This window comes from Sus scrofa, chromosome 5, assembly GCF_000003025.6.
Source record: "Sus scrofa isolate TJ Tabasco breed Duroc chromosome 5, Sscrofa11.1, whole genome shotgun sequence".
NCBI lineage: Eukaryota > Metazoa > Chordata > Mammalia > Artiodactyla > Suidae > Sus > Sus scrofa.
In genome coordinates this window covers 47,392,896-47,420,743 of record NC_010447.5, presented here as the reverse complement: position 1 = coordinate 47,420,743, position 27,848 = coordinate 47,392,896, and the positions used below count along the sequence as shown (strand labels likewise).

Here is a 27,848-nt window from a genome sequence, read left to right as displayed (position 1 = left end):
GCATTGCCGTGAGCTGTGGTGTAGGTTGCAGACGAGGCTCAGATCCCAAGTTGCTGTGGCTCTGGTGTAGGCCAGCGGCTATAGCTCTGATTTGACCCCTAGCCTGGGAATCTCCATATGCCACAGGAGCGGCCCTAGAAAAGGCAAAAAGACCAAAAAAAAAAAAAAAATAGTTTGCATCTATTAACCCCAAACTCCCTATCCATCCCACTCCCTTCCCTCTCCCCCCTGTCAACCACAAGTCTGTTCTCTTGTCTGTGGGTCTGTTTCTGTTTTGTAGATGTGTTCATCTGTGCCATATTTTAGATTCCAAATATAAGTGGTATCATATGGCATTTGACCTTCTGACTCATTTCACTTAGTATGGTAATCTCTAGTTGCACCAAACTGTTAAGCATAGTTACCTTGATTTGGAGACCGAGAAAACACAGTCTTTGAATTGAGCTATGGACAGGCTTCCACTTGCCATGTGCTCTAAAATCTTCTCTCTCACTCTAGAAGGACCAAGATGAGGAGGCCATACTCTCCACAGAACCTGAACTAACAGATTTTCTGAATGGTGTTCGTCAGATACAGATTTTTTAGAAGTTTTCCAGGAAAGGCTATTTCAGTAAATGAACACTCTTACATACACATGACTTTTTGTTTCCATCAGTCCTAAGCTTTGGATCACTCTTCCTTCTCCTGGCCATTAAAACACAGGACCCACACCTGTTCTTGTGGATGTGCACTGCTTGGATGAGAATGAGACCGTTCATGTTGGAAAAAGCCTGGGGGCTCTCCTTCCTCCGACCATGGGTCTAGAGAGAGCGCTGACGGAAGAGGATGGACAGACATACAGATCAGTACTTACATTTAAAAATTTAAGTATAAGAGCCTGGCAAAATGCTGGTTCTAATGTGAAGGCTAAAATGGGTCAACATTTTCACAGCAGTCTCCTCTCATGGTAAAAGTCACCTGGTGGCTTCCTTATCATAAAACCCAAAGGCTTTGACCTGTATCTTCTTTATAAAGAAGATATCCTTGCAGCAAATGATGTTGATGAACTCTGACACTGAAGTGTTCATCTCTTAGCTTCTCACACATGCCACTCCCTGGCTCTCTTTCTGCCCTTTTTATTGTCTTCTTGTTTACTTATATTTGTCTTTCTTCTTCTTCCTAAAGGGAAGATTCCCCAGGTTCTGTCTCTCCTTTTCCTTCACATTTCTCCCTTCTCCTACCTTTATCTGATGGCTCCAATTATCAATCCATATGAACAATCACAGTGACAACTGTCAATTATTGACCACGAGCTGGACCCTTTTTATATATCATCTCCCTGATCTCATGCCAATTGTTTGCCTTTCAGGTGAAGAGGCAGAGTCTCACCCAAGGTTCAAAAACTCATCCAAGATATCAAGACCACACAGCTGTACATGAAAGAACCAGGGATTGAGTCCAGATCTTTGTGGCTGTAAGGTTCACGCTGTTGTCACTACCTCATTTCTCCTAATCCATGACTCAGCCTCCAGTCTCATTCAACATCAACAAGTCTTCTCGTCTGACTGGCTTCTCCCCCCTCAACAGAGATTTTCTAAACCCATTCACCACCTTTCTCCCAGTGAACAGAGTCTGGCTCCGCTTGTAGACCTCCACCTCCCCTGCTCCTCCAAGACCTCCTCCCCTAATCTCATCAACTGTCCAACACACCTCTCACTTCATCTTTCCCTTCTCCAACCAGCCTGCACCTATGCCTGAATATTATTCTGGCCTACATTATTCCTTCAGGTAAATCCTTCAGTGGCTTCCCATTATTGAGATAAAATAATGCCCAGGAGTTTCTGCTGTGGCACAGTGGGTTAAGGATCTGGCCTGTCTCTGTGGCTACTCAGGTTGCTGCTGAGGCTCGGGTTTCATCCTTGGCCCAGTGCAGTGGGATAAAGCACCTGGCATTGTCCTGGCTGCGCCTTGGAATTGATCCCTGGCCTGGGAACTTCCACACGTTACAGGAGTGCCCTAAAAAAAAGTAATAATGATATCAAAACACCTACGCTTCTTACTTAAAAGTCCAATCTACTTTCTTGGCCATATCCCTCAAAGTTTCCTTACAAGTAAATGATGTGCCAATGAAAGCCACCAACCAACTATCCCCTGAGTGTGAGCATGAATGGTCCATTTTTATGCTTTTGTTCAGACTGCTCCCTCTTATAGAAACCCACTCTTGATTTTTTTTGTTTGTTTGTTTTTCTTCATTTTTGGCCTCCCTGAGGCATATGAAATTCCCAGGCCAGGGATCAGATCCGAGCCTTAGTCACAACCCAAGCCAGGGATCAAACCCACATCCCAGCGCTCCCAACATGCCGCTGATCCTGTTGAACCACAGTGGGAACTCCTGAAACTCACTCTTAATCCAGCAGAAACTCCCCATCTCCATGAACTCTACCCTGTCTCATGTATTGCACATGAATAAAGACCGACCGACAGACAGACACACACACACATCCCCCTCCACCACCTTCCAGTCAGATGTCACATCTTCAAGTCTTCACAGATTTTCATCTGTTCCACTCTTGGGGACCTTAGTCTATTCTACTTCTGGCTTATTATTTCCCTCCTCTTCTTAAAAGCCCAACATTCCTTGGCAGAGAAAGAATGTTTCAGATTCTTCAGTGTATTCCCCTAAATATTTTTGTCTGAGAGAAATAATGGATGCCTGATAAATATATATTAATTAAATATACTCAAACTTTGATAAAATGCAGCATTGTGAGGTCACATTTTGGATGCAATGCTTTACCTGGTTTTCCCCTAGCAAGCACAAACAAAACGTTTCATACAAATGGTCTCTGAGCATCTTGAGCTCAAGAATGTACAAATGATGACTATGAGTGCACAGCCTCAAAATGACTACTTTTCCCCCTAGTTTGGAAGGAAAAGAGAGCAAAAAAGGAATATGTGGAGAAAAAGAAACAACAACGGGAGGTTCTGCCCACTGTCATATGAAGAACAGAGAGGAAACAGAGGAGGATGCAAGTCAATAATTAAATCGCATAAAAAATGCTGAACTCCAAAAATTCAATTTACATGGAGCTCTTCTGTGACGCATAAATATTGTCAGGTAAGGTAAACTACTGCAATATTAACTTGCACTTAGTTGATGTAAGTTATGTTTTCCTAAGTGGATGGCAAGCACTCAGAGGGGAAGACATAGACCATGGTTATTAATCTGGTTCTCCTGACACTTAAGTGCTTACTAAGTGTTATCCATGGGACTAAGCACAAAGAGGTTTATGACTCGTCTAAAACCTCATTCTCAAAGAGTTAACACAATTTTGGAGAGTACTTTTTGAGAAAAATTCCAATATATGCCCACATTGATTATAAGAATATAATAATTTATATCAGACACAATAATCCTTACTCACTAATTATATCACGGATACAAGAAAGTTGTAACTTTGACTTCTCTTTAAGCCAGTTGTTTTAATCTTTATGAAACAGAAGAAGTTTCGAATCATGGACAACCCCACTCTCTGTGCAATATTGTTGATCTTAAGGAGTTACAAGCAGCTGGATGCGCAGGATCAGTGCAAACCCATCACTAACACTGGTCAATCTATCCAAAATGTATGCTGATAAAAAGCCAAGGCTCCCACATGGGGACTGAATATGATCCTATCCCAAAACACAATTTAATTGCTTAAACCCTTGATTTCTTAAATTCAGAGAATGTTTTAAAGTATGAATCTTCTTTTGCCAATGGGAAAGTTCCAGATTTGGGCAATTGAGACATTAGCAATGATAGGAGGCATGAGGTCAGAAGATGACAGACAGCAATGGTGCTATATCACATAGAGAATTCCTCAGGAAATGTCACCTGTGCACCTGAGGTTTTGATTTGATTTTAACCAAGAGATCCACTGGGAACCAATGATTTAGCCAATATCGGGGTCTTCAATGACTGACCGTCCTATTTAAAAGCTAACAAAATGATTGCTTAGAACCTTTACATTTTGGGAGAAAGCAGGGTAGGGAAAATGAAAGCATACAAAATGCAATATAGTCACAGGTCCAAATCCCCTCCTCACTCACCACAATCATTTGAGCCACGTAACTTTCAGGTCCAGTGTATTCCGTTGGATCTTTAACCTTCACCAGAACTAGGAAGTACAAATAATGCCACATATTGTGTTCTGACTTGATGTGCTCCTCAAAAGAAACCGTTTTGTTATCAAACTTGTCCCTCTCGAGTCCTGCAAAACACAGGAGACACAATGCACGTGATTTGTCATTTAATCAGCATTCACTTCTTGGCATAAAGACAAAATACAATAATGACTGCAAAAAAATGCTTTCTGTAAGAGTGTGACAATTTAACATGTTATGATTCAAAACAACATAGTACATAAGACCTCCAGAAAAAAAAAAAAACACCAGAATTTTTAATTTCTTCCCCACTCACATTTTTTTTCTTCATGGATTCTTGGAAAAGCACAGTCCTATAATGTAACATTTGCAGATAATTTTAAAGATAGCTGTATCAAAACTGTCAAATTAAACTGGACCCCTAAGAAAAAGAAGTCAAAATGACTGTGCCAAAAAAGGCATACGTACTAGTCAGGACAGAAAAAAAAAAAAAGTCATTTTACCCAGGAACTTTTGGAAAAAGACAGGAGGCAGCTAAGAGTCATCTCTTCAAACCACTTGTAATCAGTAAAGGGCAAACGAATGTCCACAGCAATCTGGATTCTGAGTGCAAGACGGCCTCACGGGCCTTGTTCCACCCCTTAGAACACAGGCCTTGTTCCAGGCATTTTGGGGAAGGGATGGTCTGTTCAATTTCCAGGACATATTTTTAGCCTCTGGAAGGACACTGAGGAGAGGATCTGGGTAGTAAGATTCTTTTCTCTCAAAGGTTGAAGGATAGATGAAAGGCAATGAATGGAGAGGAAGAAAAACCTCTGTGGAAAAAAGGAATTCGATGGCCAAGTAAAATGGGATGTCAGGATTTAGTCTGGTTTTGCAGTTCAGATACTGGAGAAATCTGGAAATTGAATTCCAAACCTTGGCTAGTCTTTTCCTAAGCACTTTTTTTGTAAAGGTCATTTGGCCTTGCAGGCATGAAGAAGACCCCTTAAACAATAAGATACAAAGTACAAGAAGTAAAAAATCTGTCCCTAATGAAGGTGTGACCTTTCAAATTATATTACTGGATATTGTTACGGAAAATACCATACAATTTTGCTGGCCGATGGCTATGCCTCCTCTTACTTGACCTATCATCAGCTCAGCATGCTTCAAATAAAACCCAATCCTCTTCCCCAAACCTGCTCCACCCACGTCTTCTTTTCATTCCATGGCAACGCCATTCTTCCAGTTGTTCAAGCCAAAAGTCTAGGAGTCATCCTGGAAACCTCTCTCTCTCTCACATACCACCCCCGATTCAAATTGAAATTCTTTTGGCCCCACCTTCAATATATATCCTGCATATAATCCCTTCTTACCACCTCCACTGCTACCACGCTGGTCTGAGCCATTATTGTCTCTCATCTGGATTACCCCAATAATCCCCAGGCCTCCTTGTTTCCACATTTCCTGTTCTCAACACAGAAACCAGAGTGATCCCTTAAAAACCCGAGTAAGACGGTGTCTCTCCTGTGTTCCAAACCCTGCAGTGACTGCTCACTTCTTCAGAATAAAGGTCAAAGTTCTTACAAGGACCTACAAGTAGGGTTGCTGGATAAAATACAGGATGCCCAGTTAAGTTTAAAGTTCGGAAAAACAATGAATAATTGTTGAGTTTCAGTACATCCCATGCAATATCTGTTTGCTAAACACTAAATGATGCGGCCCTCTTGCCTCTCTACCATTGTCTCCCACTAAGCCCTTGCTAGCTCTCATCCAACCACATTGCCCCCTGCTCTTCCTTGTACACAGACCGCTGCCTCAGGACCTTTGAACCCACTGTTTCCTCTGTTGACGACACTCTTCGCTCTGGGGTCTATGTGTTTCTCAAATCTCACCCTCTCAGTGTGGCTTAACTTGATCACTTTATTTAATCCTACAGCCTAACCTTCCCTTTTGTCAATACTTTCTATTACTCTTTCCTTTTTCCCTTCTTTTTCCTATAGCGCTTATCACCTCCTAACAGACTGAATATATAGCCATGTCAAGAGGTGTTCAGTTAAACTGGACCAAAAGTGTCATATAAAGAGGTAAAAATGGGAGTTCCTGTTGTGGTGCAGTGGAAACAAATCTGACTAGGAACCATGAGGTTGCAGGTTCGATCCCTGGCTTCGCTCAGTGGGTTAAAGATTGGGCATTGCCGTGAGGTGTGGTGTAGGTCACAGATGCAGATCAGATCTGGTGTTGCTGTGGTTGTGCTACAGGCTGGCAGCTGTAGCTCCAATTTGATCCCTAGCCTGGGAACCTCCATTTGCCTCGAATGTGGCCCTAAAAAGCAAAAGCAAACAAACAAACAAAAAGAGGTAAAAATGATTGTGCAAGAAAAAATCAGCCACTAATCAGCACAGAATAAAGGAGTATCATTTTATCCAGGAATTTAGACACAAGCTTAATACATTTATTATTTATTGCATGTTTGTGGGTAGATGTATTTGTCTCTTTTCTTCACCGATGGTCCCAATAGCTTAGAAGAGTGCCTAGAACATAGTCGGCACTGAACAAAATATTGATTGGATGGATTAAAATACGCCAGTCATAAAATATTGTTCTACTAGGATGGCTAAAATCCAAAACAGATAATAGCAGTGTGGATGACAATATGGATTAATTGAAACCCTTAGACACTACTGATGGAAATATAAAATAGTGCAACTTTGAAAAACAGTTTGGCACTTCCTCAAAAGGTTGAACACAGAGTTCCCAAGTGTACCAGCAATTCCATTCCTAGGTATCTACACAAGAGTAACACTTATGTACACACAAAAGCATGTATGTGACTGTGCACAGCAGCATTATTCGGAATAGCCAAAAAGTAGAAAGAATCCACATGCTCACCAGCTGATAAAAAGCTAAACAAAACATGGCATATCCATACAATAGATATTTTCCTGCAATAAAAAGAAAGGAAGTACTGATAGATGTTACATCATGAACCTTGAAAACATATTAAGTGAAAGAAGCACGTCACAGAAGGCCACATATTATATGATTCCACTTACATGAAATTCCAGAATAGGCAAATACATAGAGACGGAAAGTAGATCACTGGTTGCCTGGGTTTGAGGAAGATGGAAGGTTTGCTGGGAAAGAAGGGAGCAGTGAAGGCTAAAGGGTATGAAGTTTCTTGAGGGCAGGAACATGAACATGAAAATTTTCTAAAATTGATGGTGTTGGTGGATGCAAAACTCTGAATATACAGAATCCACTGAACGATACAGTATAAATGGGTGAGTTGGAAGATACATAAGTGGTATTTCTATAGAGCTATTACCACCCCCCCAAAGGAGAAGATTTTAAAGTAGATTTTTCCTAGAATTCAATTTGATGACTTACCTGTTGCAAGGTACGTAGGACTATAAAGATAATGTCTACTACCAATTAATCTGTCCTATGGTAGAGGAAAGAAACAACTGGGGTTATATTCTGAAGTGGTACAGACTGCCAAGGAAGCCTAAAGGGGGGCAAAGCAAGTTCTGACAGGGTACATATTAAAAGGTTTTAAAGGGGCATAAAGCTTTAAATGTTTGGCTTATGAAACATGACTATGAGTGGAAAAGAGATGAATAGTAAGAAAAGGTAGTTTTTACTGAGCACCTATTTATGCTGACAACTACAAAGATGTCCAGATATGCTATACTAATGACAGTAATCCAGTCTGACCTTTTAGCATATGAGAAAGAGATTCAGAAGGATTCAATTAATTGCTCAAGTGAACATCTCCAGTTAGTGGGAAAGTCAGCAGTATCTAAATAAAAATATTTTTGACCCCAAAGCCATGTTCTTTTGCCTCTGGATAGAGGAAATAGCACAGCAAAGCTAGAGATGAAAGCACATGCCCTGTTTCGGGGAGTGTCAGTTCCTTTGGTGTGGCCAGGAGGGAACACTGGAAAATGAAGATGAAACAGTGCATTTGTCACAAACCATGAAAAGCTTTAAATACAAAGCTAAGGATTCTGCACTTTATTCCTAAAGCTTCTGAGTGGAGACTAGCACACTTGGAGCTGTGCTTTAAGTAACTTCCTGTGGCAGGATGTAGAAGAAGACTGTGGGAGAACAGGCTGAGGGGGGAATCCTGGGCACTAGGACAGTGGAGAGGGATGCAAAGGAGGGAAACTGGTTGTCTTTCATCTCCACCGGGTCTTGCTCCCTGAGTGTCATGGTCCATTCCCAAGGTTTCAACTGCCATCATGCTGATGATTGCTGTCTTTATTCTCAGTACCCACCGTTTTCTCAACTCTAGTTTCTACTTCCAGCTGCCTCCCGGATAACTTGCAGGCATGTCAGATTCAACTCATCAAACATTTGTTTCTTTAAACTCTTCTTCCCCCTCTCTGTTAATGAAATCCCTGTCCATGAGGGGACCTCAAGTCATCAGACTTATGCACCAACCAAGCACTCCTTGAGCTTGTCCTATAGTCACTCTCACCTTCTCACAATTCTCTAAATACGCCCTATCCTCTCAAGACTCTGCCTCCATCCAGTCTCTGTCCTGCTTTGCAGGAATTTCTTCTGGAAGAGCCAGCTCAACTATGGACACCACTCTGACTCCCTTGGTGGATCCTCTCTGTGTCTACAATCCTTTGCTCTGAAAATCTGTCTGTTTCTGTCTCAGGCTCTACTACTTTACTGTCCGAGTTATTTTTGTTCTACTGGCACCTGGCAGAGTAACTGGAAAAGTAGGCATTCAACTCAATTTGACAGAATAATTGAACAAACAAATAAGAGAGACCAAAGAGGACTCTGGAATGAAAATTTAAGAAGGCTTGATGTCCAATTAGAGGTATAGATGTAGTAGGAATTGAGAATGACTCTAATGAATTTCTGACTTGAATGACTGAACTTAAGGTAGTATCACTAAATCTAGAGGGAAAAAATGGAAGGGATTTTAAAGGGAGGATATGTTTGATTTGGGATGTGTTGAGTTTATGATGTCAATAGAACAGCCAATGCTGGGATGTTAGGCAGGAAGCTGGAAATTCCAAATAGAGCGTTCAAGATGTAACTCTGCTGGTTCAAGGACAAATGACACAGAATAAACAATGAAGGCCAGAGTATGGAAGGAGGTGATCAAGGGAGAAAGACAGGAAGGATAAGAGGAGCTCTGTGTGCTCGACACAAACTTTTCAGGAAAAATGATGAAGACAACACTTATGCTGTGCTTCCCACCCAACAGCACTAAGGTATGAGCACATACCTGACCACCAGCCAGATATCCCCCACTCCTCCTCTCTGCTTAATTCTTCTCCTCAGTCTTTGTCCATTTGACAGTCTATCTATGTCAGAAAAGAAGTTCCATGACGGCAGTGTTTTTGGTCTATTTTTGTTCACTGCAATACCCTAGCACATAGGAGATGCTCAATACATATTTGTTCAATGGATAAGTGAATGAATGACTCTTGTGCATAAGTATAAATGATAAAGACAATAGAATAATGCATAAAGTATAGGTAAGGGGCAAATATATGAGAGAAGAACACAGATCCTTTCTTCCTCCTACCACAATATAGCCCTTATCTCCTATTAAATCACCTAGAGAGATCTTTAATTCTAGGAACCTGACTCTCCTTATGACAGGAATTCTGACCTATCATCAAATCCTTTTTCCATTTTGTTCTTTTGTCACACTTGGTCCGCCAACATCTCCTTTTCACTGGACTTTAAGCCTCTCTGGCATTGCAATCTCTGTGGTGTAGGTTGCAGATGTGGCTCGGATCCTGTGTTGCTGTGGCTGTGGTGTAGGCCGGCAGCTGTAGCTTAGATTCGACCCCTACTCTGGGAACCTCCATATGCCGCAGGTGTGGCCCTAAAAAGCAAAACAGAAACAAAAACAAGGAGTTCCCGTCATGGCGCAGTGGTTAACGAATCCGACTAGGAACCATGAGGTTGCGGGTTTGGTCCCTACCCTTGCTCAGTGGGTTAACGATCCGGTGTTGCCGTGAGCTTTGGTGTAGGTCGCAGACACGGCTCAGATCCCGCATTGCTGTGGCTCTGGCGTAGGCCGGTGGCTACAGCTCCGATTCGACCCCTAGCCTGGGAACTTCCATATGCTGCGGGAGCGGCCCAAGAAATAGCAAAAAGACAAAAACAGAAAAACAAAAAAACAAAAACAAAAACAAAATTAGTGGTTCATGTGGACAGCATTGCCAGTTTGCTTCCATGCTCACTGCTTCAGCTCTGTCATCTGCTTATCACCAGCCTATCATGGCTGCTTTCTGGATCACTGGCAATTGTTGTCTGAATAATCACCCTTTGCCATCTGGTCATTGTCTTCAAGGTGAGGAAAGTCCCATCTGCTCTCATCTCCTGTCACAGTACCTACCCCTCTCTGTTGCTACTCTGGGTATCCTTGGAATATTCCTGGGGCCAGTTTCCGGCGTGAAGAATCTCTCCTCTGTCACCTGATACAATATCCTCACTTTGAACCACAATTTAACACCTGACTTTTCCAAGAAGCATTTCCCAATCAATCACAACTATTTTACAGTTGACAGGTACAACCCCTAACCAACCCACTGTTGAAACTATTCTCATAGTTAGGGTCTTATAAGACATACACTATTAGACCTTATATGTAGTAAGCAATTCCAGGAATGAATGCATATCTAGGTACACGTTATGAGAGCACTTCTCACGTGTTTCTGCTGAAGGTCCTTTGAGGGCAGAGAATAAAGAACCCTTTTCTTCTCTGAGGTCATTTCTGTTACTGAGGTCACAGGAATTAGTAGCTAAAAAGCCTGGAACCACTTTTCAATATTTCAGTAAGTTTCTATTTTATTGTACATGTTCACACTCAATTCGTTCTACTTTACAAGGTGTTTATTTGCTCATAGGTTACTTTACCTAAATAGCCTCTCAATTTTTTTTTTTTTTGTATTTTTTTGGGTCTTTTTTAGGGCCGCACCAGCAGCACATAGAGTTTCCCAGGCTAGGGGTCGAATCAGAGCTACAGCTGCCAGCCTACACCACAGCCACAGCAACGCCAGATCTGAGCCACTTCTGAGACCTACACCACAGCTCCCAGTAACGCCAGATCCTTAACCCACTGAGCGAGGCCAGGGATCAAACCCTCGTCCTCATGGATGCCAGTCGGGTTTGTTAACCACTGAGCCACAATGGGAACTCCTCAAACTTTTTAATAATCCTAAAGCTTCTGAAAAATGGACCATGTTGATCTAAGACCTCCTGATATATCACCCTATATCTCTGTGGCCACAGGAACAACACTCTACATGTGACAAAACTTGGAATAACTTGCAAGTTGTGCATCCAAGTTTTCTGTCTGCAGTATATATCAAATTAGGACTTAGTTGCTTTATCTTCCTTTTATAGATTATAAATCACATAAGTATAGAGACAATATTAATTTGGAGGTGACTAATTGGACTGTCATCATTAAGCAAATATTGATGAATGATCCCTAATACGTACTATGGAAGCATAAAAATGGCTAAGATCTAGACATGGTCTCCTAAAGAGGAGGAGTTATCACGTATTGAGAACTTATTCTCAGCTAAGCATTGAGCTAAGAGTTTTTATATACAGGATTTCACTTATACCCACCACAACTCAAAAACATAGCATTATATTCCTCACTTTTTTTCTTTTTTTTCTTTTTTTAATCTTTTTCTACGGCCACACTCAAGGCATATGGAAGTTCCCAGACTGGGGGAAAAATCGGAGCTACAGCCGCTGACCTACACCAGAGCCATAGCAACACAGGATCCGAACCTCGACTGCAACCTACACCATAGCTCACAGCAATGCAGGATCCCTAACCCTCTGAGGGAGGCCTGGGATCGAACCCACCATCTCATGGTTCCTAGTCAGATTTGTTAACCACTGAGCCATGGTGGGAACTCCTATATTCCTCACTTCTGAGGTGAGAGGAAGCTTAGCCAAGATCCCATAGCCAGGATGTAGAACCAGTGTAGATCCATGCCTATTTGACTGTAAAGTTCATATACTTTCTATAATATGGCAATGCACAGTATCCAACAGAAGAGATAACACAATGAGAGATGTGTACTGTACCATACAGGTAAGTGTGACTGAAAAATTTAGGAGCTGCTGTGTTTGCTTCTGGTTAGTGAGATCAGAGAAGGCTGAATTCCTGGAAACATAGCTTTAGGTCTGGGTCTCAGAGAGAAGGCAATAGTTCAATGGCTTAAGAGTTTGGGCATTCCAAACGGGAACACTATAACCGGTTTGTAGACATTGTAAAATTGGCTGCCAAGAAGCCATACATTTCTAAATGTCGATCAGCAATGGAATGTAAAGTGGTGCAGGCACTATGGAAAACAATATGGAGGTTCCTTAAAAAACTAAAAATAGAGTTGCCATATGATCCAACAATCTCATTCCTGGGCATATATCTGGACAAAATAATAGCTTGAAAAGATACATGCACCCCTATGTTCACTGCAGCACTATGCACAATAGCCAAGACATGGAAGCAACCTAAATGTCCATCAACAGAGCAATGGATGAAGAAGATGTGGTACATAACATACAATGGAATTTCAGCCATAAAAGAGATGAAATAATGCCATTTGCAGCAACATGGCTGGACCTAGAAATTATCACACTAAGTGAAATAAGTCAGAAGAGAAAGACAAACATTATATACTGCTTACATGTGGAATCTAAAGTATGATACAAATTAATTTATCTATGAAACAGAAACAGACTCGCAGACATAGAGAACAGATTTGTGGTTGCCAAGGGAAGGGGACATGGGGGAGGCATGGATTGGGAGTTTGGGATTAGCAAGTGCAAACTATTATACACAGAATAGATAAACAACAAGGTTGTACTGTATAACACAGGGAACTATATTCAATATCCTATGATAAACCATCATGGAAAAGAGTATAAAAGATTATATATATATATATATATATATATATATATGTAAAACCATGCTGTACAGAAGAAACTAACACATAATAAATCAACTGTACTTCAATAAAATAAATTAAAAAATTAATTAATAGGAATTCCCACTGTGGCTCAGCAGGTTAAGAACCTGACACAGTGTCTATGAGGATGCAGGTTCAATCCCTGGCCTTGTTCAGTGGCTTAAGGATCTGGCACTGGCCCAAGCTGCCGCATAGGTCACAAATGTGGCTTGGATCCAGTGTTTCTGTGGCTGTGGCATAGTCCTGCAGCTGCAGCTCCGATTCATCCCCTTGCCTGGGAACTTCCATATGCCACAGACGTGGCCATAAAAAGAGAAAAATATGTAAATAAATAAATAAAATGCATATTTCTCTGTGCAAGGGGTTTATTACTGGTTATTAGAGCTTTAAATATTAAAAAACACACACAAAGAGCCAAATTGAAAACAAAGTCAAAAGTCTGGAGAGAGGTTGTAGCCCTGGCTGTATATTTGTCAATAATCTGCATAAAATGGTGTTAAAGAGGAGGGCAAGGAAAAGAGACAAGGAGTCAATGATAAAACTAGATCTGTTTCAGGGATTGGGAGGAGAACTAGGGCCTTGAGATGGACCCAGAGAATGTGCAATCTGAGCTAGATGAAAAGGTCAGCAGGAAATTCATGATGAGCTTTGAGAAAAACATTTCAATTTGGTGATGAAGGTCATTGTGATATTTTAAGGAATTTATAGGTTATAGGCTTTTTGATCACTGCAAAAAGCCAGAGAGAATTTTGACAGAAGGGAAAGCCCAGAGGAGCAGGAAAGGGGTGAAGGGATGCTCTTATTTTGCTACTCATGTTTTTGTGTTGCTAGAATGGGGGAGAATGGATCATGTCTTAGGATGAGGCTCACATCCTACTGATAGATTTTCCCAAAGAATCCCATGTTTCAGAGGTAGTGCATTCACATACTAATTATCATGATTGTGAAGAAAAAGGCTTTGGGGAAGCAGCATAAAGACAAGATCATGAGACATGGGAGGATCTCCAAGGGCAGCATCTCTTTCTTCCTTGGGGCTCACTCTTCTACATAATAACTCTCATTCCCAAATCCTCCAGTTATTGTACATCTTCCTGGTGCCACGTCAGTCTTGCGTTCCTCCATCTAATCTAGGCATATAAAGACTCCTCCTTCTACATCACTCCTTCCAGCAAGTCCCTCCCCAGCACCGTGCAATCTGGAATCTGCCTTTACCCTCATGGAAACTCCTCTCTGAAAACACCAAAACCTCCTAAATGAGAAAGCCAAAGGCTCTGCTTCAGTTCACGTTATTGGCCTTCTTGGCTTTGATCCAGTTGATAATCAATTCTTTTCTTTCCCAGGCTGTTTTCTCCCCTTCCTTTCACGTGTCACCCATGACTGGTTGTCATCATACCATTCAGACTGAACACTCTGGGCACGCACGTGTGTGTGTGTGTGTGTGTGTGTGTGTGTGTGTGTGTGAGAGAGAGAGAGAGAGAGAGAGAGATTCTCTTTCTTTCAACTTTTCAGTGCTGATCTACTTCAATCCTATCTTCTCCTCTCACCTGGGAGCCTTCTCCCACACTCCAGCTTGTTCTGTCCCATTCAGGCTGAGGGTTCCCCCAATACTGTCTCCAGTCCAGACTCCTCTGAGGTGCAAACCCATATGTTGACCTCTGGAATAAGTGTGTATCCCACTGGAGTGCTCAGTACAGACCTCAAATTCAGTATTTTGAAAGCCAAACTCAGCACAGTCCTACCTAAAATTCTTTTTCTTCTTCTATTCTAAAACTCGACTGTTGGTAATACCATCCACCCAGGCACCACGCTCTTTCATATTCATTTCAAACCATTAAGATTTTAAAATTCTATCTTCCCAATTATGTCTTAACTCTGTCCCCTACCTTGAACACTGCTACCACTAACTCTCCTGGATCTAGGTTTCATTATCTCTCATGGACTACACCAGTAATTCTATCTGGTTTCTCTGGCTCCAATGTTGTCCTCTGATGAACAACTTTCCATAGCTGCCACAATGCTCTCAAATAAAAATTAGACCCTGCACTCCTCTACTTAACAGTTCTTTAATGGTTCACCATTCGTTACAAGTCCAAAGGACAAAGTCCAAGCTTTTTAACAGAAAAGGCCACATCAGATCTGGCCAATCTCTGTGCTTGGCATGCCCGGCTCCAAAACTGATACTCCAGCAACACTGAGCTGTTCCTAGGAAATGCAGATTCTTCTCATGCTGTTCTCCCCTCCATGCCTTTCCTTATGCTGGCCACTCTGCTTCTCCCACTCTGAAATGGCTCTTCCTTCCATCTTTTACCATCAGCTCCATCAGCATCTCTTCTAAGAAACCCTTCCTGACTTTTTCTCACCTGCCCCCTGCTACAGCCCAATAAGGTGTTCACAACCCATGAATTTATCCATCCTTTCCCTCCATGCAATAGACAGCAATGATATTTATTGTCTGTATTCCACGACAGCTTGTGAACACCCTGAAGAAGGGCACATCTAATTTGTGTTCATTTCCTTGGAACACAGCCCATGATTACAAGTTAGTATTTGGGACACCTTTGTCTGTTGGAGGAATGCTAGAAAGGCTTGGAAGAGCTATTCAGGGAAATGAGACAGTTGACAAAAGGTGGAAAACCTAGGAGGGAAGGGGACTTATTGGGGGTCCAATTTAAGTTACAGAGAATAAACGTTGCAGTGAAGCCCTTATGCTTGTTTTACGACTTTTATCAAGAGATTCTTTAGCTTGATGTGGAAAAATGGATGGTGAGTGAGTGTCACCAGGAGTTGGTAGAATAGGAAAAAGGATCCCAGGGTGATTAAGCCAGCTATGGAGACAACTAAAGCCATAAAGGGCTGAGATCTAAAACACAGAGGGTAGAGCCAAAGGAAATAATGAGGACAAAGAGAAGGTTGGGTTGGCCAGAGAGAGCTAATGATGGAAGAAGGGGAGGATAGGGTATGAGAGAGAGAGAGAAGTTGGGAGAGAGGGAGGGAGAGACAGAAACTGAGAGAAAGCACAGTTCAGAATCAAAAACAAAGTGCAGCCAGTGAAAAGAAGTTCAAGCTGCTGGAATAATCATCTGTGGATTCATAATCTAGCAAAACAAAATAAAAACCATTCTATTGTTTAATCAATATGTTATTGTGATTAAAAATCTGTTTGCCAGTCGGTGGAACCTGTTGGCATTTTGCAACACGTTCTATAGTTGGAGAATTATACAAACTGCAGAAAGAACAAGATAGCTTTGGGGTGTAATTCTTCTATTTCTGGAAGCGGAGTACCCCAGTCCAATGCTCAGTTACATAATCTGAATTTTGTCCAGCTTTCATTTTGAAATAATTTTCCCAAAGTATAACAAATAAAAATCATGCTAGCCCCTCCTTCCTTTTGGGCAGTTGCTTCATCTGTTATTTTAGTATCTTGAGCACACTTACCACAGATGAAGCAGGTTGTCTTTAGAATTTCTTCTTTTTTCTGTTTTTCACTTCTGAGATCAGCGAAAGTATCAATGATAACCCCAAAAATCAAGTTAAGAACGATAATGATAACAATGAAATAGAAGAGAAGGTCATACACCACTCGGGCAGCAAACAAGGGCTCCTGAAATAAAAATTTTTATAAATATTAAAAAAACACTGTACATATATACACACATTTTCAAGGCATGTTGATTTAGCACATTGTCTACCAAAGAGGATATATTTAACCATTATTTGCTAAATGAATATATATAGTATTCCAAGTTGGAAAAAATAAGATCCACTTTCTTTTTTTCAAGTGTTGTGGAGAAAACATCCTAGTCTGTTCTCAGACCTGTTTCATGCCCCAGGACTCACACTTTTCCTCCCCAGTGGAGGGACTTATCTTGTATTAAAAACCACTTCACTATGTCATTGTGCTAAATTCATTTGGTGGCAGTGGGCCCCCATCCCAGAAGCTGCACAAGAGGTAGACAAATCCTAGTTCTGAAGGTCAGAGATTAGAGATTTGAGGAGGATCTAATGATCTGTCAATTTCTGGAGAAGGTTTTGTTCTTGGCCTTAGAGGGTCAAGTACATACAACTCAAGCTTATTTCTACTTGACAGATGGCATTAGAATACGCATTAGAGACCACAGAGTCTAGCTGTTTCAGTGATGAGGAAACACAAGATATGAATGGACAACGTGACAGGACCAGTCTGTTGGAGGACTGACATTGTCTAAGCTCCTGGCATGACACTTGAGAATCTGCAGCCAATGAGAGATGTTTCAGCCTTGCCATCTTAATATATGAAATTCCATTAGAATTTGTTCAGGTCTGATATTCTGCATACTAAATCATGGGGGCTGTTCCTGTTCAGAGGCAAAGAGTAAACTTCCATGCCTGAGAAAACTGATAGACAAGAGGCAGCCTAATTTCTGTTCTTTACGTAATAATCAACTCCTCTATAAGGTCCATAATCACAATTTCCTTGTTGTAATGCAATACACAGTTTAAATTTGGAAAGTTTTTTTTTTTTCTTTTTCTTTTTAGGGCTGTACCTGTGGCACATGGAAGCTCCCAGGCTAGGGACTGAATCAGAGCTGCAGTTGCCAGCCTACACCACAGCCACAGCAGTGCAGGATCCAAGCTGCGTCTGCAACCTACACCACAACTCACAGCAACACCGGATCCTTAACCCTCTAAGCGAGGCCAGGGATTGAACCTACATCCTCATGGATACTAGTTAGGTTCGTTACCACTGAGTCCCAATGGGAATTCAAAAACTTGGAAAGATTTCATAACCCTACCAACATGCATTCATGAGTTATTTTGAAGTCACCCCAGAATGCAACTAATTGGTTTTAATTGGCTACCATGGTACTTTTAAAGCAAATAACATAATACATAGTACTCTGAAAACAAAAACAGTCTTGTTAGTGCGGTTAAAGAATTTTTTTTTTTAAAAAAAGATCATGTGCTTCTTGAAAAACTATTCCTCTCCAGCTTACATCTTTTGATGGCCTTCTCAGCACGTCCCCCACACCACCGCCGTTCCTGAGACCCTGGTTCAGGACAGTCACAATGCACATAAGGAGAGTGTCACATGTCCTTTCAATTCCATCTTCATACTCTTCATCAGCTATTAAAAAACACATAAGTTAAATAGTACAGCAGACTCACAGTTTTGTTTGTTAGTTTTTTTGCCATACCTGTAGCATGTTTGATCTGGGCCAGGGATTGAATCCATACCACAGCAGTGACCAGGGCTACTGCAGTGACCAGGGCTACTGCAGTGACAATGACGGATCCTTAACCCTCCATGCCACCAGGGAACTTCACAAACTTGTGTTTTTATTTTTAAATTATAATAATATTATTTTACTTTTTAGGGTTGTACCTGTAGCATATGAAGTTCCCAGGCTAGGGGTCAAATCAGAGCTGCAGCCGCAAGCCTATGCCACAGCTACAGCAACGTGGGATCTGAGCCATGTCTGTGACCTACACCACAGCTCACAACCACTCTGGATCTTTAACCCCCTAAGTGAGGCTAGGGATCAAATCCACATCCTCTTGGATACTAGTCAGGTTTGTCACTGCTGAGCCATAGCAGGGACTCCCCACACAGTCTCATCTACTTCCAAAGACCTATGTCTTTATAACTGTGCCAGGACACAATTTTGTGAAGTCATATAACACATATTTGCTATGTGTCAGCCTGTGATGCACATAGGCTGGTAAAGCCACATATATTCTATCCCCAAATCATTTTTCTTCTATCAGTGGAAAATGACAGAATGAAATGAACAAAATATAAGAAAGCTAATATTCATTGTGCACTGCTATAGCATGGAGAGATTTTGGTAGGACCTAAAAATGTAATCAACTCACTCAGGAAGCAAAAGTGTCGCAGGGGAAAGTGTGTACAAGGAAGCTAGTTGAGCCCAGCTTCAAATTCTACTCTGTTCCAGAACTAGGATTTGGGCAAGTTACTTAACCTCGGCGTCCTCATCTGTAAATTGTGAAGGTCCGTTTAAGGATTAAACTCTTTAGGGGGGTGTTTAAGGATTATATTTAAGAGATGTAAATAAAACACTTTGCACAGAGATGGGCATAACCGTAAAAAAGTAAGAGAAAGACAAACATCATATGATATCACTTACATGTGAAGTCTAAAATACGGCACAGATGAACCTATCTACAAAACAGAAACAGATCACAGACGCAGAGAACAGACTTATGGATGCCAATGTTGGGGGAGGGAGGGAGTGGGCTGGACTGAGAGTTTGGGGTTAGTAGATGCAAACTACTACATGAAGAATGGATAAGCAGGAGTTCCCGTTGTGGCGCAGTGGTTAACGAATCCGACTAGGAACCATGAGGTTGCGGGTTCGGTCCCTGCCCTTGCTCAGTGGGTTAACGATCCGGCATTGCCGTGAGCTGTGGTGTAGGTTGCAGACGCGGCTCAGATCCCGCGTTGCTGTGGCTCTGGCGTAGGCCGGTGGCTACAGCTCCGATTCAACCCCTAGCCTGGGAACCTCCATATGCCGCGGGAGCGGCCCAAGAAATAGCAACAACAACAACAACAACAAAAAGACAAAAGACAAAAAAAAAAAAAAAGAATGGATAAGCAATGAGGTCCTACTGTATAGCACAGAGAACTATATCCAGTCTCTTATGATAGAACATGATGGAAGATAACATCAAAAAAAGAATGTAAATGTATGTATGACTGGGTCACTTTGCTGTACAGCAGAAATTGGCACAACATTGTAAATCAACTATACTTCAAAAAAGTTAGGTGCTTACAAATTGGGGAGGATACTATTTCACTATTTTGGTAAGTATCTAAGCTTTCTGAATGACCAGCATGGAGCTCTGGACAGGAAACATAATATATTTATTTATTTATTTAATTTTATTTTTTTCTTTTTTGCTATTTCTTGGGCCGCTCCCGCGGCATATGGAAGTTCCCAGGCTAGGGGTCTAATCAGAGCTGTAGTCTCCAGCCTACGCCAGAGCCACAGCAACATGGGATTCGAGCCGCGTCTGCAACCTGCACCACAGCTCATGGCAATGCCGGATCGTTAACCCACTGAGCAAGGGCAGGGACCGAACCCGCAACCTCATGGGTTCCTAGTCGGATTCGTTAACCACTGCGCCATGACGGGAACTCCGGAAACATAATATATTTACATGAATAATTTGTTTTATGTGAATGTGTTTATGTGAAAATATTTAAGGACAAATGGAGAGAGGGAAAAATATATAATGTGGCAGAAAAAATTCCTAGTCTTATTTTATTTAAAGATGAAGTCACCAAATTTGGTAGTCACTTCTCAGTAATTTAAAATAATAAAGAAGTTCACATCAAATTGGAAATTGGAACCAGGATTTCCTAATTTGAGAAGTGAGCAGAAATGTATTTTTCTTGTTACAAGATTAAAGAACCATAGTGGCAATGAATTTTGGAATTGTGTAGCCAGTCTGCATGTCAACGTATGAGCGTAAAAACAACCATTGAAAGAAAAAGAAAAAGAATCCTAATTTTGTGGACATGATCCATGCCTGTTTGGTACTTTGTTATGAAAAAGGTTGATTTTCTTCTCATAAGCTGACATTATGGATGAGAGATCTGGGTATTTTCACTTTATTCAGAGCTGTTTCTTTCTAAAACATATACCTCGAGAAGAGGGTGGAAGTCAGGGATGAGAAAGCACCAAATGCAGCATCAAAGATATTGGCAGAGCCTGTGCTGGACCACTTACCTTAGAGGTGAGCACCAAAGCACATTCTGCCTTAGGCAGTAGAAGAGATGAAACTGATTTTGGAGAAAGGAGAAATGTGGAATAGGTAAAACTCGTGGTGGCAGCAGCCAGAGCAGCAGAAGAGGCAGGAAAGGCAGAGAGTAAGAAAGCTCAGTCTGCAAATTACTTGGTTAGGTTCCCAGCACCAGGTGGCAGTTTCTAATGTGACGGCTAGGATGTGAAGAAAACAGTCAGAAGTGTGTAAGAGACTTGAAGAAATACAGTTTTCCCAGTTTGGAAGTTCCTCAAAAAAATAAAATTGAGTTGCCATATGATCCAGCCATCCTACTCCTGGGTATCTATCCAGAGAAAACCATTATTTGGAAAGATACATGCACCCCAATGTTCACTGCAGCACTATTTACAATAGCCAAGACATGAAGCAAGCTAAATATACATTGACAGGGGACTAGATAAAGAAGATGTGGTACATATATACAATGGAATGTTACGTAGCCATAAAAAAAGATGAAATAATGCCATTTATAGCAACATGGATGGACCTAGAGGTTATCATGCTGAGTGAAGTGGGTCAGACAAAGAAAGACAAATATCATATAAGATCATTTATATATGGAATCTAAAGTATGACATAAATGAATATAGCTACAGAACAGAAACAAACTCACAGACAGAGAACAGGCTTGTGGTTGTCAAGGGCTTGCAGGGGAAAGGACTGTGAGTTTAGGATTAGCAGAGGTGAACTATTATATGTGGGATGGATAAATAAGGTCCTACTGTACAGCACAGGGAGCTATGTTCAATATCCTTTGATAAGCCATAATGGAAAAGAATATGAAAAACTATAAATACATCAATCATTTTGCTGTATACCAGAAACTAACACTACATTGTAAATCAACTATTTTTCAATAAAATTTTAAGAAAAGAAATATGGTTTTCTAGTAATGCACTACTTTGCTATGTTTAGACTTTCAATCAAACAATCTTCTATCTAGTGGCAGGATCCACATTCATGTATTTAATTGGCAGCTACCTGGTCATTTGACACCAATGTTTACTAAAAATGAATTAAATGCCAGATTAATTAGTTCATAGAAGCTGCAGGAAAGTGTTCCCATCTCTCCCCAGTAATTCAGAAGTAAGGTTGGTTGTTCTTTAAGAAGTGAACTAGTAAAATCCACACACAATTCATGTGCTTAGCCATTGTGAAATAAAATAGACTGACTGCAAATATATAATGACAATTGGCTTCCTGTGTGGCATGTAAACTGGGAGAGGAGACTGTGCAGGTCAAAGTCAATGCCAGCTTGGGCATGCTGGTTGTATATAGTAGCCTCTATGGGCTTGGTTAATAAGGTTCTACCTTTGTGAGATGGATCTACTCAGAATATGGTAAGCCAAGTTCCCAGGCCTTTGGGCTCAAAGCCAGGCCCTGAGTCACGGTGAGTTTGCCTAAGTAGATGCCACCTTGTGGAGACCTACCTACATAACCTGCTGGCTTTTCCCATGCCAAACCTGCCTCATTGCACTGTTTCAAGAGTCCCTGGCTAGGAGCTAGAAATACAGGTGGGAAGATGAAAGGGTTTGGGGAATGGGTGGACTGGAATGGCTGAACCTTTGAGGTATGCGGATGAGTCAGGGAGCTGTAAGAAGAGAAGCAGGTAAAAGCCAGATGATGGAGAGAATCATATACCAGCTAAAGGGTTTAAACTTTATCCTGAGAGCTATGGGGAACCACTGGAGAATTTTAAACAGGAACAAGGTGATTTACCATCTAGCTGGCAAAACAATACGAGATAAAACATGCACTTAAATAATAAGACAAATTAACACACGATAAAAGCCACAATAGTGCAAAGAGATCAGAAGAGAGAATTTTTAATACTAAGAATGAGAGGGGGAGTTCCTCTAATTAATACAGACTCTGAGTTTGCCTTCACTATTCAATGGACTAAGACAGCAAGCAGCAGACAAGCATTTCACATGGCATGGCAGAGAGCCCCAGAGTTAAAAAAATGTTTTGTTTATGTGATGAAGAGCCAATAATACCAGTACCTAGAGGAGTATTAGATAAGGCTGGGAGATAAACTAGGAGGTCTTTGAAAAGCTCTAGGGAGAGTGTGGATTTTACTTGGCAGGCAATGGAGCATTGTGGACGTCTTAAGTTGGGAGAAGGGGAGGAAATATTCAAAGCAGTGATTTCTGACAAGTAGTCTAATGCTGATATAGTGGGTGATGTGGTGGTGGTACTGAAGAAGAGAGAATGACTGGAGGTAGAAAGAGCACTTAGAAGGAGTTGCCATAATTCAGGCATGCTGTGTTATACGCCTCAACCAGAGTAATGGCAGTGAGAATGGAAAGGATCAATGAATGGGAGCTGATGGGACTGTGGGCATAAAGGAGATGACAACATTATGTGTCAGGGGCGGCTTGAGAAAGGATGGTCCCATTAGACCACAGAAATAGACTATTAGGAAGAAGGAACTAGATGCCTGGTATTTCAATGAAGATAAGCAACAAACCTAAGATGACTTTTATATTTATAAGATAAGAAGACAAGAAAACACTGATGGAAGATAGTAGAAGAAAAAGAATGAGAAAAAAAAATCCAAACTGAGATAGTAGAAGAAAAAAGAATGCATATGTATATATGCATTCTTTATATATTTTATATATAATATATGCATATGTTATATATAATGTATATATTATATATAAATGCATTCTTTTTGCTTCTACTATCTCAGTTTGGATATATATATGCATTCTTTATATATTATATATGCATATCTGTGCATATATAATATATAATATATAATGTATATGTTATATATATGCATATATGTGCATATATAATATATATAATATATAATGTATATGTTATATATATATGCATTCTTTTTTCTTCTACTATCTCAGTTTGGATTTTTTTTTTCTTATAGAGAATATTTTTGTCTAGGAAGTCCAGGAGGTTTGCAGCAAATGAAATCAAGGTGTTTTTATTCTCCCCTAACTGCCAGTTGCCATGAGAATTCAATGCCTCTGGGATGATGACCCTACCTGCATCTGCTGGAGCATCCTCAGGAGCTGACTGCCCTGCCTCCCACTTACTGCCAGGCTTGTAATCATGCTACTGTGTGCATCCGGCCCTTTTGTTGTAGGGACCTGTTGTCCACTAGGTAACAAACCAAGGCCTTCACAAATGGACACTAGGGCCTGCAAATTAAAATTTCATCCTGGTCTTGACACAGAAAAGTTATTTTTAAATCTGAAAGCCACATGCTGCACAACAAACACCAGGTTCTGGTTTTCATTCTACCTTTGCGGTTAAACACATGTGGCCAAATTTGAAAGGTGGCAAGGCCTATGAGATCAAATTTACAGAATTTTCAATCACATGGAATTTAACACTTACCCTGTCGAATGTAAAAGGGGCACAGAAGAAAGAGTAGATTAAAACAGGCCTTCCTGCAGTTTTTAACACTGATTTAGGAATGTTGCCTAACTGTGAAAAGCTACTGCCACCATCTCTGGCTTCCACCAGAGTCTCTGTCACACCTCCAGGGCTGAAATCCCTCCAGGATCCCTTCTTCTCCAGTCTGGGACTTTACCCTGCAAAATCACACCCGCCTCTCTCAGCTCAGGTCAAGCCTAAAGAAATGGAGCCTTGGAGTTCCTGTTGTGGTTCTGCAGAAACAAATCCAACTAGTATCCAAGAGGATGGGGGGTGGATCCCTGGCCTTGCTCAGTGGGTTAAGGATCCAGCTTTGCTCTGAGCTGTGGTGTAGATCGCAGACCCAGCCCGAGTTGCTGCGGCTGTGGTGTCAGATAGCAGCTACAGTTCCGATTTTGATCCCCAGACTCCTAGACCCCTAGCCTGGGAACTTCCATATGCCACAGCACAGGTGGTGTGGCCCTAAAAAGCAGGAAAAAAAAAAAAAGAGAAAAGAAATGGCACCTTTGCCCCTGGGGTAATATTCCTGGAAGAATTGTCCCTGTTTACCGACAGAGAAAAGGAAAGTTCTGTTCTTTGTGTAATGAATTAAGTAAAAGTATGGGAAGCCTCTTGATGTGTCTGCATTCAGAGCTATAAACCAACATCCAAACAGACTTGGTGATCCAAACTCAACCCTACATACATGTGGGGCTGGATCATTCTTGGGGGGGGGGGCTGTCCTGTGCACCAGAGGGTGTTTAGCACCCTTCCTGACCCCTGCTCACTAGATGCTGGTAGAACACCTCCCAGAGTTATGACAACCAAAAATGTCTCCAGACATTGCCAAATGTCCCCAGGGCAGGGGGGAGAGGGAGGGAGTCAACTGCAGTTAGGATAAAAAAAGTATTTATTTTTTAGAGAAATTGCCTTCAGAAAACAATATGCATAAAGAAATTCTATCCATATCACTTATAACTGGAATCTAATATCCAGCACAAATGAACATCTCCTCAGAAAAGAAAATCATGGACTTGGAGAAGAGACTTGTGGCTGCCTGATGGGAGGGGGAGGGAGTGGGAGGGATCGGGAGCTTGGGGTTATCAGACACAACTTAGAATAGATTTACAAGGAGATCCTGCTGAATAGCATTGAGAACTTTGTCTAGATACTCATGTTGCAACAGAAGAAAGGGTGGGGGAAAAATGTAATTGTAATGTACACATGTAAGGATAACCTGACCCCCTTGCTGTACAGTGGGAAAATAAAAAAAATTATAAAAAAAAAAAAAAGAAATTCTATCCAACCATTCTAGGGGCAAGGCAATACAATAGAAAGAATTTTAACCAACTCTAAATTTTGATTAGGGAAGAAATCATTTATAGTGATTAATCCTTTAAGTAGGAGGCAATAAAATTTAAAAGACTGGAGCATAGGTCTTGGAATCAAAGATCTAGGTTGATTTACTGGCGGTGATCTTAAGGCCTCTATCCTTCAGTGTTTTTACTTATAATATGAGAATACTTAGTAGCATCTATCTACCCATCAGCATGCCTCAGGGCCTTCCCTCATGTTCCCCCTGCCCGGAATACACGTCTCCTTCCTCTTAGGTAGACTGGTCCCCTTTCATCCTCTAAATCTCAGTTTAAATAATCCCTCCCCAGAAGAGTGTCTCTGTTAGTCAGCCAGGCTCTCCTGTGATTACCTGTCACAGCACCATCTGCAGAACCATATTTTGTAACTTTTCATGCTTCCCTATTTTATAAATTCCATAATGGCCAGGATTTTTTTTTTTTTTTTTTTAGTCAACACTGTCATGAATAACCTAGCACGATGGCTGGCCCCTAGGAGAGGCAGATAACAATCACTGTATGAGTGAATGGATACAAAGATTTTATATTTATTAATATTATCATCATTATCACTGAGGATTTGTACTGAACTGAATCAATTTCCTACTCTATAAAAATACTCAGCTCATTTTGTGAAATGTTAAGAGCAGAATGGCACAATCAGTAAAAACGTGTGAAACAATTACACTGGCATTCTGGTTGAGCATCAGTGACAATGCCTGGGGAAAGGCACAAAACCTAAGACTGGCAGACTTGCACAGAGCTGGGTAGCCACATTGTGGGATATGTGCACACTGTGTGTGACCTGGAGGAACTCATTTGTGAAGTGTGGCCTCCAGCAGCTCCCGCACTGCACTTTAAGAGCTTCTGGACGCTGAGTGATGGATAAGTACCACTGGATCAGTTGTTGTGCGGGGCCCTTTGGGTCAGTCGCCTTGGTAGACTCTGGCAGGAGGAACACTAGCTTTTTTGGTGGTTCACTGGCAACTCACTATTTTGTTCTTAAAATCAAACCACGGCTACAGCATATTTGTTTTGTAAAATAAAAAGGAAAGCATTTAAAAGTAATACTCAGAGATAAAAGAGCAAGGCAGGAATAGGATTACTATACTTGGGATCATATTGTTAACATACTTGTGCCAACAAGCAAGGAAATTTTCTAACATGTTAGTTTTCATACTCCACTGAGGAGAAAGAATGTTGAATTAAAAAGGGAACAACAAGTACTGATGACAATAAATTCATGTTCAAGATGGCCAAAAGATTCTAAGAGCTTTTTTTTTTTTTTTTTTTTTGCTTTTTAGAACCACATCTGCAGCATATGGAAGTTCCCAGGCTAGGGTTTGAATTGGAGCTGCAGCTGCTGGCATACACCACAGCCATGCGGGATCCAGGCTATGTCTGTGACCTATACCACAGTTCACGGAACTCGGGATCCTTAACCCACTGAGCGAGGCCAGGGATCAAACCTCTGCATCTTCATGGATACTAGTTAGTTACTGCTGAGCCACGACGGGGAACTCCGAAGAGCTATTTAATTTTACCCAGCCACTGGAACTATGTCTAAGTTTTTGAAATAGCTCTCTGCGTTTTTTGAATCGTGGATAATGGTAAGAGGAAAGAAACACCCGTTGGCCTGAATTTGAGATTATGACAAACTCTGCAAACTGCCGACAAATGAGATTGATGCTGGTCCCCCATATAAGATGTCATTAAAGGGACAGTATGGGAAGGAGTCAGGATCATGAGAAGCCAGTATGGGTTCAGACTAACCTCAAATTGGGAATATGGCAGACATTATGTATCTGGACTTTGGCAAGGAGGTTCTGAGAAGGAGCCTCCTGATGTATTTTTTTAAAAGATGGAGGAACGTGGACTAAATGGCAGTTTACTTAAGGAAGATTTATTCGTGAGTGAATAATACACGAAATGTGACTACAGCAATGTGAAAGCATGTTTCTGGTGGCCATGTACCAAAGGACTCTGTCCTTAGCACTGTCCCCCTGCAGCATTTCTAGCACTTTTAATGAAAATCTTCTAGAGGTTTATAAATTTTTTTTTCCTTTTTTTAAAAAAATTATTGTTATTTCCCCAATACATTTTTTTTCCTACTGTACAGCATGGTGACCCAATTACACATACATGTATACATTCTTTTTTCTCCTATTATCATGCTCCATCATAAGTGACCAGACATAGTTCCCAGTGCTACACAGCAGGATCTCATTGCTAATCCATTCCAAAAGCA

General features: G+C 41.2%; 1 protein-coding gene across 2 annotated transcripts in view; it reads right to left on the bottom strand.

The window, feature by feature from the left end:
- The window catches only part of ITPR2 (inositol 1,4,5-trisphosphate receptor type 2), a 529,759-nt gene that overhangs the window by 44,938 nt on the left and 456,973 nt on the right, over positions 1-27,848 (bottom strand). For both annotated transcript variants that reach the window (XM_021092919.1, XM_021092920.1), the window contains 3 exons: positions 18,056-18,186; positions 16,518-16,683; positions 4,072-4,232 (listed from right to left, as the gene is read on the bottom strand). In XM_021092919.1, coding sequence (XP_020948578.1) covers positions 4,072-4,232; positions 16,518-16,683; positions 18,056-18,186 — 458 coding nt within the window. The remainder of the gene's footprint in view (positions 1-4,071; positions 4,233-16,517; positions 16,684-18,055; positions 18,187-27,848) is intronic.